This window comes from Sinohyriopsis cumingii, chromosome 14, assembly GCF_028554795.1.
Source record: "Sinohyriopsis cumingii isolate HCF-2022 chromosome 14, ASM2855479v2, whole genome shotgun sequence".
In the NCBI taxonomy this organism is placed as follows: domain Eukaryota; kingdom Metazoa; phylum Mollusca; class Bivalvia; order Unionida; family Unionidae; genus Sinohyriopsis; species Sinohyriopsis cumingii.
The window spans coordinates 46,044,715-46,062,120 of record NC_142974.1 but is presented as its reverse complement, the minus strand read 5'-3'; the positions used below and the strand labels follow the sequence as shown (position 1 = coordinate 46,062,120).

The window sequence follows — 17,406 nt, the reverse complement described above, 5'->3', positions numbered from 1 at the left end:
AGTATAAAATGATGTTATTTTGTATGAAAAATTCTTCATCAACATTCCAGTTTTTATTGAACGTGATAACATCTGGTTTTGATAATTGTACTTGGAAAGATCACGTGGAAAACATCTGGATATTCTCTGATCGATTTGGTGATCGCAACCCCTTCCATTCATTAAGAAATGAAAAACAAAAATAACGTTTGTTGAGATCGCGTTTGATGCTGAAAGAATAGTTATATTAGACACATCAGAGGAAACGATGATCTGATTGCAGATACGTTCTTATATGGACAGAAGTAATATATTGCTTTTTTGTATATATTTTGTGTCATTCGTAGACATCTTCCTGTATTAGTTTAATTATTATAGTATCATGTCTGTCTTTGACCAATATGTAAATGAGGGGCTTATCGTAATAATCATTCTTTTTCTTTATGAGGGGAGTTGGTCTGCATACTTAATTTATATTTTGCCTGACTTGTGTCTGCGAATGAGGTTTGTTGATGGAGAATTCGCATATCTGACGCTTGTCCATGATTTTATGTTGTAAGTTGTAAACAATATATTTACTTTAATTTTAGTTCAAGGCCTCTACATGTTTACGAAATTAATGGAATTTCCCACTGAAATAATTAGTTGCCCGGAACGTTATATTGTGTCGTAGGTCCCTCGTGTTATGGGTGAGCAATCTCAACGTTACAAAATCATTTTTTTAAGGGTTTGATTCAAAACTAAATGTGAATGTTTTGAAGAATTTCTAAAAGCCATCCATTCAGTAGGAGTAGCAAGTACGCGTTTTTCAAGATGGCAGCTATCTTGGATGTCGGGTAAGTACCAGTTTTATGCAGACATCATAAAATATTTTCTGCTTAAAATAAATTGAATGTTAATATGACCAATCATGGCAGCAATAGTGCTGGTCCAGGGAACATCATTTTCATTTAGAACCAACTAGACATTAACAATTCATTTAGGAGCTGTAGCAGCAACAAGATGTTCAAAATGATTGTTGGAGTGATCACACTGCATATCAGATTGGCACTAACATTATTAAGGTCAAACATACAAAATAAGTCTTTAATGAAACCTCCATGTCGATCATTCACATAGTAATAGCCATAACAGTATTTTCAAGACGGTTATTGTGGCGGCAATGTTTGGTATCCGATTGATACTATTTTAATTCAGAACCATCCAGACACTACACGAAATCTTTCAGCGAAACCATCACGTTGATATGATTATCCCCTCAGGACAGCGATAGCAAAATTTTTAGAATCGACAATGTAGCAGTCATATTAGATCTCCGATTAAGCCGAATCGCTTTAGGAAAATCTATTCCTCGATATGCTTGCATGTAACACGTTTCATGGAGATCTTTGAAATAGTTTAGGAGAGGTAGCAATAACGAATTGTGCTAATGGACGGACGATGGACAACAAATGGATGGTAAACAACAGGCTATTGCATGGTCTTTGACCCGCAGACCGCGTACCAGGAAGGTTTCGACGCTATAAATAAAGCACTGGATCTAAACACTTTAGCTTGCTCATTCCCCGACTTACCAGAAGCAATGTAATCTGACCACCTTAATCACATAGATTCAGATCAAAGAAATTTTAGCCTATTTGTAATATTCATTGCGGTTTGTTCCATTAAATCTTTCAGATGTAGAACTGAACGAAAAAATACACATCTCGTGCGTTTGTATGTCGGATTTAATAATCGCTTGTTCACCAATTTTCAGTGAAGGTATAACATTTAGTAATTACATTAAAACAGCGAGACAGTGAGGTAGCCCACTTGAAAATAAGACATACATGTATTTAGCATTAATAAGCATGCGTTCACACTATAAGAAATATGTCAGGTTCTATGATAATTGGTAGTGTCCACTTAGATACGCTATATTTCAGTGTCTGAAAGGTATACTTAAATCGAACCAACAAATAACCTTCATAAAGTAGATAAGAATGGTTTTAATTGAACACTGCAAAAGAGAAAGGTTCCCTAAAATATTTCATAAGCCTTATCATGGTTTTGACTATCAATTCTTATAACACAGATTCTAAATGCGCATGCATGTATGAAGGTTGCATATGTGTACGGTATATTTTATTTGCAAATAAAGACAAGTACGAATTTCTAGTAAATCATAAACTGTTTTAGCAAATCAAACAATCAGATCTTAATTGTTGTACACACAATATAGGTGAGCCATCAAAAAACTCAGAGAGCTCTAAAACTTTATTTGATATAAATCTGTTAGAAAAAACATCCTTATTGTAATCCTACTGATTCACTCCAACATGTCAAATGATGTCTCCATTTCTTTGCCTGTATTCTGATCTGTTGCACGAACAATCATTTCTGAGTATCTGAGATATATTACCAATCTGACTTTTCTTTCTTTGCGTGGTACACTCATATCTAATTTATTCACTCTAAGTTTTCCGAGAAGTCTGCAGGACTTATCTGTTGTATACATTGCATATTTGTCTGTGCAGGCATAAATTCGAATGTCAATATAGTCAATCTCTGCATGTACTGGATGAATATTGTTCGATTCATAAATGATTTCACCATTTCTATATAGACGTCCTTCTTCTATAAGCGACTTAAAAATATTAATACAATACTTTTGCCCGTTGGAGTTAACTCTTAAATATTCTTCACGATGTATCCCATCCTTGAATTCTACAGAGGTACTCTTTCCGTAAGTGTATCTGCATACCCTAAATGTTATTATTGATGGATCATGACCGAACAAGACTGCCCCTTTCAGCACAACAAGTCCTGCATCTTCAGGAACTGCAAATTTCCAGAAAGGACACTTCTTCTGCATGGCGGTGACAAACATGGAGGATTCTGAGAAGCCCCCTACGAGCAGGGCGACTGATATACCATATTTTTCATTTGCATCATGGAAGGTCTGAATGTGATCCACTGTACTATTGACAACTTCCTCAAACAAACGTTTCATTATGGAATGATCAAACTGTAACTTATTACCTCTCACAAGTTGAACATTTGATGCAAAAGATGACTGACCAATTGCATCTTTAAGTTTTTCTCCTGTCCTTTCCTCAAGAATCTCTGTAAGTCTGACAGGTATATTTAGGATACAGTTATCCTCCCGGTTAGGGGTGACTTTCCGTTTCTTCAGTTCAAAATCACGAAATATACCAATGTAGTCATCTAGTGCCTCCATTCTAAACTTCTCAATAACGGGAGCACCAAATATTTTTATTAAAAGTTGTCTGAAGGCTTCATCAACTTTCTGTCCTCCCCAAGCTCCTCCAGTGGCTTTGTGAAGTTCTTTTATATTTCCATCTTCCATCACTTCATGAACAGTAATGTCGACAGTACCACCTAAAGTCATAAGAGACAAATAATGTTAGCTCTCACTAGCTTTACTTTCTTTTAAAGTGGTCTTCGGGAATTAAGATTTCTAACGGAATCGACCTACACAGTACCAGTAAGGAAACTTGGAACATGATGGCAACAACAACAAGAAAAACATTGAACATTTTTGAACCGATCACAACAGGACAGTTGAAAATACGTGAAAAAGAAAGATATGCATGGGTACTGGCCAGTCAATTTAGTAAGATAAATCAAACTTTGATAAATGCCTATCACAAAACAGATTATGCTGTATTTTCATCTACATACCTCCCGCATCAATAACAATATATCGAGTCCCTTCAGCCAGTGGCTCAATCGCCATGTTGCCGCTTGATGCCGTGGCCTGAAGTGGAATGTGCCTGCAGTACAGTGATGCTGCCTCAGGTTCGAGAGCAACAGTCAACTGAGACTCTTCAATACCGGCCTACAAATTAATTGAATTGCATTTTAGAGTAACATATTATGCAAATATTACCTTGTGGTTTGCAGAAGTATACTGCAATTTTAGTTTTAACATAGTTGTCACTTAGCACATATTTACAAAGAGAAATGATGACTGGAATTAACATGTGGATAATTCTTATATGCAGCAGACGTGTAGTTGAATTTACTGCATCACGGCAACAGTATCATAAGAATAGAAGTAGAAGACTTTACACAGAAATGACCATGTGATATGTTATTATTAACCTTCATGTACTTGACCTTAGAACTAAACATAGCTGCATTTAGATATCTGACAAAGACAGGTCTTCAAATATATTTTATTGTATATTTCATAATGAGATATTGAAATGTACCAGTGGGGGAAAATGACATCACCACAGCGGAACCAATGCTTTTATCGCATCCGAAATGATATCACTTCCGGAACTATGTCCTTTCCATTTAGGAAGCATAGCTGCCTATATGTATATGATTTACAGTTGTATATACATATTTAGGTATATTTCTTTTTCATTTCCTTCTTTCACTCTCAAACCTCTTCTGTCCACCTCTCTCTTTCTCTCTCTCTCTCTCTCTCTCTCTCTCTCTCTCTCTCTCTCTCTCTCATCAGGGTTAATCTTTCTTACAAAGTGCCAAGAATGTGACCCTCAGGTATAGATTTATGTAATCAATGAGAAGGCGTCCTACAAACGAACCCCCAAACAATACACTATAGGCTTCAACTATTAACCTTTTCAAAATTAGCTTTCTACATGAATCATGCAAATTTACGGTGAGTGACTTTCCAAATCAGTTTTAATTCGACCTTCAGTGCCACCCATACAGTTACTATTACACTCTACGACAGTTGGTATTCATTTATAAAAAAATAAAACAATTTATTACATGTCGTTGACAAACTGTTCAAGCAAAGGATTTAACTGTTATCAAAAATTGAATCATGTTTCAATATAAGTGTGAAATCAGGCATAGATTAGTAACGATTGCAAAAATAAATTATGTGACAATCGAAATTTCGGTGCATCGTCTGTTACCGAAGCTGAGTGCCAGCTTACATAAACACAAAACTTTAAATCTGAATGCAGAAATAAACAACGCTAGAAACCAAAATTCTTAAAACTAAACATACAATCATTCCAATTTGATGCTTATTGATAACATGCTCTGCAATAAGTTGGACTGCTCGGTCGTGGTTCTACAGTATGCCACACAAGCAATGTTCTTAATCAATCCGGTCAAGAAATTTGTTAAAGAAAAGTAAACTTTCTTCGTTTTCATATGAAAACACTCATTAATTTGGTAAATATTCGCAAATAAAACAAACATAAAAATACACAAATATAAACTTATACAATTTGAAGCATTATATGTACAATCTAACTGTGTTAAAGGCGCTGTCCTAAAAGTATTATTTCTCAAAGTATTTACATCACTGTGGTATTGCAGCCGTTACATACATTCAAACAGAATCGAGAAAACAACATCCGTGCAGTTCGAAGTTTTTTGTCTAAATAATTTATATAATTAAACAGGAAATATATATATATATATATATATATATATATATATATATATATATATATATATATATATATATATATGGCGATATTTCACTGGTGTAGTGATAACACTTTGTACTGTCAGTCATGAAATATTTCTTTATTTCTACTCAAAAAACGGATATATATATATATATATATATATATATATATATATATAAATATTTCACTGGTGTAGTGATAACACTTTGTACTGTCAGTCATGAAATATTTCCTTATTTCTACTCAAAAAACGGCAATATATATATATTGTGTGTGTGTGTGCAACATGTAAATTAATTTGTTTGTGATTGAATATTTGAACACACAAAGGCCATTATGTCATGCGTTTTTACGTGAAATTCATAAGGAAATGATGATGTATATTAGAAAAGGGTGTTCATATTTATTTGTGCTGTTTATCTAAAGTCCTTCAGATCTGTTTTCTGTTTAAATCACTGTTGATGAAAAAGGTGAACCGAACTCATTTGTACATATACAAAAGACTTATTGCCATCATATCAGTTGCATATACAAAGCAATCTACCATTGGGACAAAAATTCTTTGCACACTGTCTTTGAATTTTACTAAATACTCCTGGTTGAATTTACCGTATAACTAGAGTCGGTATCGGAAGATTTAGTCATAACTGTTGCACTTATGTTGTTTGTTTTGTCTTGATTTTGGTTTGTGTTTTGAGTTCGTATTCGTTTATTTGTGTTTCTCTCCAAATATCACTATGTTACACATTCTTTTTGAAATTTCAGAACATTTTTGTTTTCTTTTGACACTATTTTCGATAGAGTTTTTCCTCGACAATAATACCTTTTTTTATCTTTTTCCTTTGTGTTCATGCTTGTAAATGCATATGCATATTTATTGATGATTATCGAAACTTGGTATAACAAGCCCCCTCCCGCCCAACTTTTACATCATTTTGGCTCTGAGTATAGATTGTTATCTCAGCCCTTTTAGAACATACGTCTGACTCCCTACTAATATGTAAATAAGGTCCTAGTCACTGATTTAATTCTTGAGACCAAAGAGTTAACAAAGAAAGAGGAAGGTAGATATCACCTGACACGTTATTACTTATGGAAGAGGATTCTGAAGATGAGGTTATTGGTGTTTGAGGGATTGTTTTGTTTCTCATTTCTATTCCGAAAACGATTTGTAAAAGTCATATTAATATTTTGTATCGAGAGAAGGTCAAGTCCATTTTGAATGTTTGTTTCAATATTAATCAACGACGTGAACCCAAACGGTACTAAATTTATTGCAAAATCTTAGTGCTTAATCGTCTTAACTTAGCATTACGTTTTAATTCTTAAAGAATACACCATTATAATTTGTATTTTTATATTAGATACAAAAACAGGAAAGTGGTTTACTAAAATGTATAAACCACTGATAGATGAGCAAATTTTCCAGTCACCTTTACTGCAGTTTAGTTGCAATTTATCATTATGACTATCAAAGTCGAAACAAATTGCATCGGTATTGTCACATATATTTTACAAACGTAAAGATACTTCAATAGAGTTTGAAAATCAATAAATATACAGAGCGTTGTACAGTTCAGGTACTGTAAGTTAATGTATCAAATATCTGGAATACTCTGATGGCACAACACATATGACTGGTGTTGCAAAGAAGACTGGGTATATCCCTATGATTTTCCAGCCTCCGATTTTGGCAAATGTTTACTAAAATTATATTTGCTTTGTCATAAGTATATATATATATATATATATATATATATATATATATATATATATATATATATATATATATATATATATATATAAGAAAGGCATGTTCACATTTTCCTGGTTAGAAATACTGTAATGAATTTTACACACCAAAAATTAAAAATTGCACTGCCAACTGATCATCTCATGAAATTTAGATATTTGTTTATAATAATAATAACCTGTATTGCGGCTTCGCGCATAAACTGCTTAGCCTTGTCATTCCATATTGCCGGAATAGTCAACACCCAGTGAATACAATCTGCCGACACACCTGTGGTTATTTGTTTGTTGCATTCCAACAGTAGGTCATTTTGGAGGTATTTTATGGCAAGTTTTATGACTGTCAACACAGAGATTTTTTTTCCAGTTTCATCGTCGATCATTTTCTTACGAGTTAGTTTCTGAAAATTAAAAATTGTGTATTTCCTCTCTCAGGAGTGAAAATCAAGTTACAGCTGCAATTACATCAATTTGAGAGAGAATGTTTCAAAAATGTTAATTAAGACTCGAATTTATAAATATAAAACGAAGAAGAAAAGCATTTCAGTAACATGATTTACAATCGAGTTACAAATGTACAAAAGTTGTTAAAGCCGAAAACATGAGTAATAATGTGAATAACTGTTAAAACTTCAATTTTCATGTTATCCTACCAGCATCTTCAAGCTAAGACTGATTTCATGGAAATATTTTTATACGCATGATTTTATTCTCGACTAATTCATGTCTTAGGTTTTCTGTCTTTATTAATTGATATCTGTCAACTAATAAAAGTGTGAACATTTCATGAACGTTCACTGATGCAAATATTACAGACAGAAACAGAAAAGGTTTGCCTAAGTGTTTTAGTGCTTATATATACCATGAGACATGTATTAATTCGTGATGACTGTATCAGTTATATATTTAAAGAAATAGCTCCGAAGGACGTAATTTATTGTCATAATTATTCAACTGGAAGTCACTATTTCTATTTTGGGTTATTCTCTTATGAGAATGATATGGGATAAATAAATTACAATATAAATATTATATGATTTAAATGCACTCGGGTGTCTTCAAAATAACTTAGGCGAATAATAGTGTATGAAATAGAGATTACATTTCTATGCGTTTTCCAAAAATGGGTTACATGTTATTATTCTTGACAATAACAATATTTGAAAAAGTTGATTCAAAAATTGTCGTCACGTATTGAAAAGGTATATAACTAGGACTGAATCTTAAAGCTCTATATACCTCATCATCATATAGAGACATCTTGAAACCTCTTAAGTAGTACCATTCGCGGTGCCTATCACTAGTCGCTAATTCTGCATATTTGTCTTCCGCTTCATATCCAAAAGCTTCTAATTGCTCGCCGTCCGGGCGGATGAGAACTGCCGTAGGAGCTTTCGGGGAAATACCGCTTCCACTGTTCCAGGTTTTCGTGAAGATTTTAGTTGGATTGGATTGGTAATTATGTCTGAAGGAGAAACCCCAGCTCGAAAACGTTGTTCCAAGATCAATGGCTGCCACAAGAAGTCTGTCTGATTTGCATGCCTTCAAAAAATTTTTATATCAAAAGCGTTAATATCACAGGTGTTACAGAAACAAGATGTTCTCGTACAGCTTGGGAAAAGTTGTATGTACTGAGGGCAGCCCAGTCCCATTGACTTAAGGGTAATTAATGGGCAGATAAATGAGCGAAATCTGCACTGTAGTCATCTTATTGCTAACAGTTCAAGATCGTCCGAATAGTGAATAACTTCAGAAGAAGATTTGAAACTAACAGCAACGTTAACACTTTGTATATATAGATATCTAATATACTATCATATATCATATCATAATTCGTACTCTACAGAGATTCAAACCCAGGTCCGCGGGTAAACGGCTCTCATCGCCTTGTATGCACGCATCAGTCCATATTCGATCACGACTTAGTACCCCTCTCCAAACGTGATGCTACAAAGTCGGTGTTATATGCACTCGTGCGTAGCAGAAACTCTCGAATGGCGACCTAGTAATTAATTCTCATTTATCTACACAGTCATTCAGAATTCATACGAAAGAACACAAGATATATATCTTTAATTATAGAGAATTACACATATGCACCACACATAACGGAAAGTGCTATCCCTCGATTCTACAGGAGAATGCTAAATAATACCATGTAGAATTAATATTTAATACAACGGACTGTATCATACAAGTTAGAGAATCTTTTATTCGTACTCTACGGAAATTCGAACCAAGGTCGAATACAGTATTTCTAATTCGCTTCTTAATCATCAAATACATACTGTTCTCCATGCAATGTTTATATTTAAAGGATTAACAATGTATGAACAAATATCCTTCCGAAAGGCCAAAATGCAGTATGTCTACAAAGTCTATTCCTATTGATATGAATACCGGTTTCCAAGACAAAGAAATCTATGATCATTGAGAGGTTACAATTTCAAATTACGTAAGCCACAAAGAAAGTATTCAAACTTAGTTTTCAATTTTCTGGTGCTCTTGGTTGGAAAAAAGTTCCACATTATATTAAATCATTTCCAAGTATCTCTTCTTTCGAGGGTAGTAGGACACAACGGTAGTTGCAAAACTGGCACTGACAAAATGTTGATGATAATATATCACCCGGACATAATGTAACGAAATGGTGCGGACAAAATAGTATGGACACAACGTGTTTTTGAAAGTTCGAATTGCTCCAAGTTCAAACTCTACAATAAAAAATACTGGAATCAGACCTGTTAGAAACTCTTGCAGGAATCGTTTATATATTGTTTCATTTCTTCCACTTATTAATGCATAGACTTCAGAAAAACCTTCACGATGATACCATGTATTGTATACAGTTGATTGTATCTAGCTCGATTCGTTCTGAATGTTCCGTCCGCAAGCGAACAAATACATCGAAAATGTAATTCTAGATCGTCATCGGCATATCGTCGGTTTAAATACGGACAATATATTTTGAGCAATCTTCGTCTGCGAATAGATTGATGTCTTGTTGACCGTTTGGTCCCGCCTTGCGACGATGTCTTCATATACTTCGTGCCAGTGTTGTTTCGGAAGAAGATTAATGGCTGTTTCCGGAACACTCATCATCTCATTCTATCCAATCGATCGTGTTGATTCTTCAGTTGCTTTGGCTCTTCGGCGAATGTTTACCCGAGCTCTTTTAACTTCCTCTACCGTGACTCACGGTGTGATTGTGAGCACCAACTTCACCAGCGATGTCTCCTTTTGTATATGCACGCACTCCTTGCATGTTCTTTCCTCACAACGCCCGCGTTCTCTGCCATCAGTGCCATCTGGATTCTTGGTAAACAAATTTGCTAAAACTACGAGATTTCGAGTCCCCCTTTGTGAATTTACGAATTCGAGCATTTTCACCTGCCCACTAACCATAACTTAAATTCGCAAATAGTTTTCGGTAACAGTACTTGCTTACAGGAACTATTTCCAATAAATAAATCTTGGAAAGCCATCATAATGAATTATATTTATTTCCAAACATGAGCTATTTCTCTCCTAACTGGAACGACATATATACCCGAAATGTATGAGTGCGCATTTTAATTATATAATTTTTTCTGCATCTGACCAGCAACAAAAGAAAATGAAGCCAATGTTAAAAACAAGAAACATAACAAATTTTATTCTGGTATTATATTGATAACTGCTTGAGAATCACTTTATGTATAGTATAAACAATGCTCGTAATAATAATTAACTAAGTATTGTACATTAGTACACGCCTGAATGATTCGGCTCAATTTTATGGATTAATAGACTCACCGCTTGTGTTGGTTTCAATAAGATGCATATAATAGAATATATCAAAGTATTTAGCTATAGCTAGTGTTTAAACTCAACAGGCTAACTATATAGTTTTATGTCGATGAGGATGAATTCATTTAATCAGTTCAAGGTAAATCGAGATGCATTCGCTAAAAGTCGTTGAAAGAAGAAGCCAGCAAGAAAAACAGAAGTATTATAAAGGAAGGATAAAACGTAGTTTGTGAGGAAATATGACGTTGAAGAATATTTACAAGTAAAATAATCGATCCGCCAAAAGGAATCAAATATAAATTCATTTTTAACGCAGCATTATAGTATGTCGAAAATATAATAACATGTTTATGGTAAATAAATTTAATACGTAAATTGAAACTGAACTTGGCCGCGCGTGGTATTATAGAAGTGTCGCTGAGATTGTCCCATATAGCTGTGTCAGGTACTGGGAGTTAGGACCACGTCGTGAATTTTTCACGTACGTGTCGAAGGTTACTGGTAAACTACCAATGTGGATGTCCAGTTTGCTACACAAACACGCACTGATCAACCCGTAAGCTAGTTTGAAGACATTGGTGTTATTGATGCAATTAGCAAGTTTGACAACCCCGTCGCGGCGCATGAGTATGCTTTCGCGAAATGCATCGCGATTGAGAAATTAACGATATGCTCGTGGATAATTGAATGCGCACAGGAGGAAGCAATCTTGTTAAAAGTAACCGGCACACTGACCATCCAAACACTATGCAGAAACAGCGAGGAAATGAAACTCATGCTGACTGTGGCTGAAGATAGTTATCCGCGTGTGGTTGTGCGTGGCAATTACACATATGTTTTAACCAATGATGACAGACTCACAACCAGTATAATGTTTTTAAATATCACATGTTTTGGGTTTTACCGGGTTACTGTTTTAACTGTCAGAGTACAAAACTTTAACCTTTTTGTAATCATTTACTGAAAAATACGTAGAACCCACCACTTATCCAGACAACATGCATCAGGATGAGCGAACATCATAAGTGAATTATTTTCTAACAGCGGAAGTAGCACACCGGTGGAGCCATCTGGCAATGATTTTTAAACTAACCTGGTTCATCGGCATGTCCACGTGTGCCACGAACGATTATTTGGCCGATTTAATCAATTGTCCTGTACTTGGCCCACGTGAGGTTGGTGTGTTTCAGAATCAATTTGGCTAACTAAAAACACCATCAATATTATGAGGAATGATATCGCTACATGACTGCCAGGACCCACTTCTGGAAATTTGTCTGAGATCCATGAGGTTGGTAAACTTAGGGACTCTAATTTGTCCGTGAAAGCCGTCCATATGAAATACAACGCCGATATGCAAAACCGGACAACACCGTGACGGGGGAACTCACCATGAACAACAACAGACGTTTACTCGTGCGCAATCCTGCCAGTGATGATGACGCTGACACTTAATAACACATCAACAACAGACAAGCACAGCTGATACGCTTAAAACCGAATATGACGATGACGTAATACGTTTAACCAATTTGGGTAACCATTTTGGTGACGTTGATAGAGTGAGTTATTTTATATATATATAAAAAACATTGGAACCAGTTTAAAATTTGCCGATGTTTGTGCGTTGTTGAATATCAACAAAACCTGTCTGGATGCCTTTGAAGGAATTCTTGGCGAGTTAGATAAGGTCCTGGCATCAACGTCTGAAATTACGCATTATAGAGCTATTCGTGACGAAAGATCAATAGACGACAAACTTGCCCGCCTGCGCGAAGACCTCTCACAAATGACCACGATTTGCATTTACGTAGAACTATTAAAGGATTTTGCTCCTTACTATCACAACGGACGTGGTCAAACTGACCATTCTGATAATTCCGCGAGTGATTCAGTTAAATGCTTTTGAAATGATGTTGGACGGTACTTTTCATTCCTACGTAATAAGTCACATCCATACGCTGACCGGTATTTTTTCAGATTACCATTTTGATCGTGATACTCGAGATTCTATCAATGTTACCATTACTTAGGAACATCTATCAGACGGGGGACCGATTGTTACTCACAATAATTATTCTTCAGTATATCATGCTGATGGAACATAAATATAATTTCACGTATTTGATAGTATTTGAATCCATCTGCGCGCTGATGTTGCACGTGCTTATACCGGATCTTTCAGTTCATATAGATGATTAGAGAACTCCCTGTGATTTAATATTTGTTATCGTCAGCGTGATACCAATAGCGAGTACTCGTGTGTCATCAACGGCCATGCTTGACGAACAAAAGAACCTATGCGATAAATTAAACAACTCTGAAACACAGCTACGTACTGAAATTTACACTGGTAATACTATCAGTAATGTCTATCGTGTGTGCTATTAGTGGGGCCGGTAGGATATTGCCGAGGTGGCGTCATACACCGGTAGGAAAACAAATAAAACTAATCACATCCTATGAGAGTCGTCCGTCACAAAATGTTTTCTTGCGTGCCCGAGCCTCCTCAAAACGATCAAGAAATTGATCAAAATATATGACATATCGTCGAAGAAAAGTCACTGAAAACACATGCTAGTGTCTGCATGTTATCAACATGATTGGTTTGTGTCATTGTCACTCTCACTATTTTAGTCCCTGTCGTCGTTGTCGTCATCACCATTGTATTCCAGCTTGAGGTGGATGAAATAAGTTGTTTGGTTAGATACTCATTTGCGTGTTTATCATGGTCGCGTTTCATGTCGAATGCGTCATCGACCATTTCAGCGTCAATAAGTTTTCTTAACGGCTGGGCTCACTGTCGCATGTTAATCCTCTGTTCGTATTCACATACAGTGCTTTCTGCACACGTTTGACCACGATTGCATGTGGCAGAGAAGCTTTCGCGTCCACGTTGGTGTCGCTCTTATATTATTGCAGTTGCTTGACAAATCTGTCTTCGGACGGTAGTGTATAACACCACTATGACGTCATTGTAGTGATCTTTGAACCTGTCTCTGATGAGATCCGGGTACATTTTGGGGTGAAGTTTATGTGCACTCATTTTCAAATCTTCTATTTCAGGAATAATTATCTCGGTGATGTCCATATTTATGTTTTGTGTACCTCTACAATGATTTAGTATTCATCACTTTGATTTTTATAGTATAGTGTAGGGTGTTGGATAGTACATGACTGAGTGTTAATCACTATACACGGTGGGTACAGGGTATAACGTATTGCTTACTGCACACGTAGTGTTGGATGGTGTGATGCATTGGTCACTACACGCGTGTTGACGGTATCATATGAGGTAATATATAGCAGATAACTAAGTACTGATCAACACAAACGCCATGTTGGATAGCAAATATGCGGTATAGGATGGCATATGTGGGGTGTTTGGGAGTATATAACATAGGGAATTGATTGTAGATAACTGTTGTTCCAAGACTGCCATCAATACTTTGATGTACACGTGTGAACTGTGAGGTGAAACCCCAAATGTGAGTCCAGGGTGCAAAATCTATGGAGGCTCCAGCATCATGTCTGTGAAGTTTTGGTGCAATTCATTTTTTACGAACTTTATGTTTAGTTGGCACTACATAGCCGCCTTTGTACTGATGTGCCGTAAAAGACGCCATATTTTTAAGCTTTTCCAGGGGATACCTTTAAGCATCTAACTGTTACGTAAACTTACCCTATGGACTTTTCCTATTTATTTCGTTTTTATTTGTAGTGGGGCGGCGTTGTTATCCCCCTCCTTTCCGAGATCCTATCCTGAACTTTCATACATGTCTGCCGGTAATAAACGGATCAGGAATACAAGTTTCTATATCATGATTTTTTATATCTTTAAAATATCAAATGTGCACGTTGTATACAGACAACTCTCGTCCAGACCCCACTGTATAAGACAGACCTACCAATTTATAGAGGTTGAGGTGGTACCCATGCCCGTTTACATATCATTCCACATCTGCACTTTATCGAGGCAAATTCTTCCACTTCCTGTGGGTTGGGGAGATAACCATGACAATCACACCACAAAACGCAACCATAGTTATTTTACTATATAGCATAAGAGAGTTTATGTATAAATTGTTTGCGGTTTCTAATGTTTGCGAGTGTTTCTGGTGACTAAATTTCAACTTCTTATGTACATTGACGCTCTGTGTACTGTATCAGACAACACTGGTTCGATATATTGATCGGATCTAAGCAACTTAATATAGAGTTACTTTTACCGGCCCTCGCCGTGAATATCAATGAATAGGATATAAAACCAGTAGGTAAACATCGTGTTCGTTTCTTTCAACCCTTCTTTTCCTACTGAAACGATGTCATAGATTTAACTTCTGCAAATAAACTTCAAGTAATTTTTCATTGAGAGGACTGTTACTTACCATTATAACGTGGTATGATTGGTAGGGTCCACAACACGTAGTACTATCTTGCACCTAATATGTTAGTCCCATGAAGCATGCATAACAAACGAATCGATTTCAGTGAACCCGGTTATAGCATATATCTTTTAAAGATAAGCTATTAATAGACCGGTCACTGCTTTCAAATATTTCACCCTCAACAGGCAGTCAACTCTAGATTCTCTGTAAACAAAAATGTATGTTGTCAAGATTTAAAAATAGTTCCATATTGTTAAGATTAAGCATGTTTTGAATCATATTAATCCTGAGCTGAATGCAATATGTCTATTGTATATATTAACAGATTGCCCTCCTTTGTACAAAACTTTAAAAGCCCTCGATACAGGCAAGATGTAGCAACTTATTCCCGAGTCAACCAGTTTCACATACATTTGGATACTTATTCCTTATTCACATCAAGCTGGCTATTTATTCCTTATTCCCAATTCAGTATGTAAGTGGTTAACACTTAGTAATTGCCGATGAAAGCTCTTCAGTACATGCATTGGTATCATTCTAACTGATTAGAGTAATCAAAGTGTTATTTAGGTACTAGTCGTATAAATCTGAATACAGAGAGGTCACATACTATATATCTAGGACGGGTTAAGGATATTTATAAGTATACATGTTTAGTAATTTGAGATAATGAGATAGAATTGATTAGCTGTGTTGAATCTTTGGGTCGTGTCTTGTGGTGCATTGCGTGAAGTATTAGTATTCGGATTCGAGAAGCTTATTAATGACTCAAGCAAAAGTGAAAAGACAAAATACAAGTGTGTAATTGGCGATTTCTCTTGTGTGATCATACTAGGCTTCGAGGAGAATTTTATCTGGAGTATTTACAAGATTAAGAAGCCATCGGTTGTCATAGACTATTGTCTTGAAGTCCATGGGAATGGGGAAACAAGCATACGGGTACAGGCTATGAAAACAATCTCAATGTTGATCAATTAAATCGATAGTCGGTACGAACCAAACTCCTCTCAAGATTAGTTTGATTTCAACGCCTTTTGTACAATTTCAAGTCAGAGATCAGTTCCAACAGTAGTAAATGCTATTCAAAAAAATTGTCCAGCAGATTTTGAGGAACTTGTGACTAAACAAAGAGGTGGGAACAATACATGCATTAAGAAAATTATATTGTACCTATTGAGTTGGGCTATTGCGTCTCCCCTTTATAGAGTTTTGACATGGACCCTTCTTTGACGTTTTATCTCTAGGTGATAGAGTCCACCCGCAAAGGCAGTCCTGAAGCATTGCGTCGAGAATTATCAATGATATAACGGTCACCCTATGGGTGCCGGACAATTACTTGTTACTTTAATGAACCTGAATTAAAAGAAAGAAGCGAAAACGAACTAGTGGAGAAGTTCAGATGTATCAACTTAAACCCATATCAGACAAACTACCTCAATCGTATCGCTATTTTCTTACACAGATAAATCCAGCGATTCATAATTTATGCAGTCGATGAAAAAACTTGCGGTGGAATATCTACAACAAGATTCTGAGCCTTATCCAGAATATTTACGACCGGATAAAAAAAAAAAACAGACTGAAGCAGAAAACCCTGCATCAGACATTCCACAACCTGAACAGTGGAAAAGTGCCGATTTGGACAAAGGGTCAAGAGGTTTCCCATTATATAAATATTATTCTTCACTTAAGTTCATCTGCGTAGTCAAATACGACACAGATTTATGATAAAATATATCAACACCGCAGCTTAGAGGTGAAACTGTTGGTATTGAAATAGATAACAACGGTAATTTTGAAAACTAGTATTGACTACTGTGAAAGGTAAATGCATATGCTGCTATATTAAAGTTTGATGTCATCAATAATGGTGTTAGAACAGTCGTAAAAGAAAAGACTGTTTTCTAAAACAAACGGGTTATTTTATTTGTCTACTAGTGTGCATCGTGATTTTTTTTTGTTCTATTGCAATGTCAGTGTAAATGTCAACGTGCTCTAGGTGTTCCTTTGATATCTGGTAAGCCATCTTGAGAGAGTCCTTAAAAAATTAGATGGTGCAATTTAAAGTTCTAATTTTTTGCGTCATCCAGGGG

At 35.7% G+C, this 17,406-nt stretch overlaps 1 protein-coding gene across 1 annotated transcript; it reads right to left on the bottom strand.

The window, feature by feature from the left end:
• Nucleotides 1–2,287: 2,287 nt before the first annotated feature.
• LOC149783689 (heat shock 70 kDa protein 12A-like) lies at nucleotides 2,288–10,401 on the bottom strand. The gene is made up of 5 exons (XM_089932890.1): nucleotides 10,336–10,401; nucleotides 8,376–8,678; nucleotides 7,316–7,537; nucleotides 3,664–3,820; nucleotides 2,288–3,360 (listed from the first exon to the last, which is right to left on the bottom strand). The coding sequence occupies exons 1-5, from the start codon at nucleotides 10,399–10,401 to the stop codon at nucleotides 2,288–2,290; spliced, it is 1,821 nt and encodes a 606-aa protein (XP_089789016.1).
• Between the last annotated feature and the right edge of the window lie 7,005 nt (nucleotides 10,402–17,406).

Excerpts from the sequence above, each read along its gene's own strand:
- LOC149783689 (XM_089932890.1), bottom strand. The coding sequence starts at position 10,401 with ATGCAAGGAGTGCGTGCATATACAAAAGGAGACATCGCTGGTGAAGTT. Across the intron at positions 3,821-7,315 it reads TGCGCGAAGCCGCAATACAG|GCCGGTATTGAAGAGTCTCA; the intron begins GTTATTATTATT and ends ATTAATTTGTAG. Across the intron at positions 3,361-3,663 it reads TATTGTTATTGATGCGGGAG|GTGGTACTGTCGACATTACT; the intron begins GTATGTAGATGA and ends TTATGACTTTAG.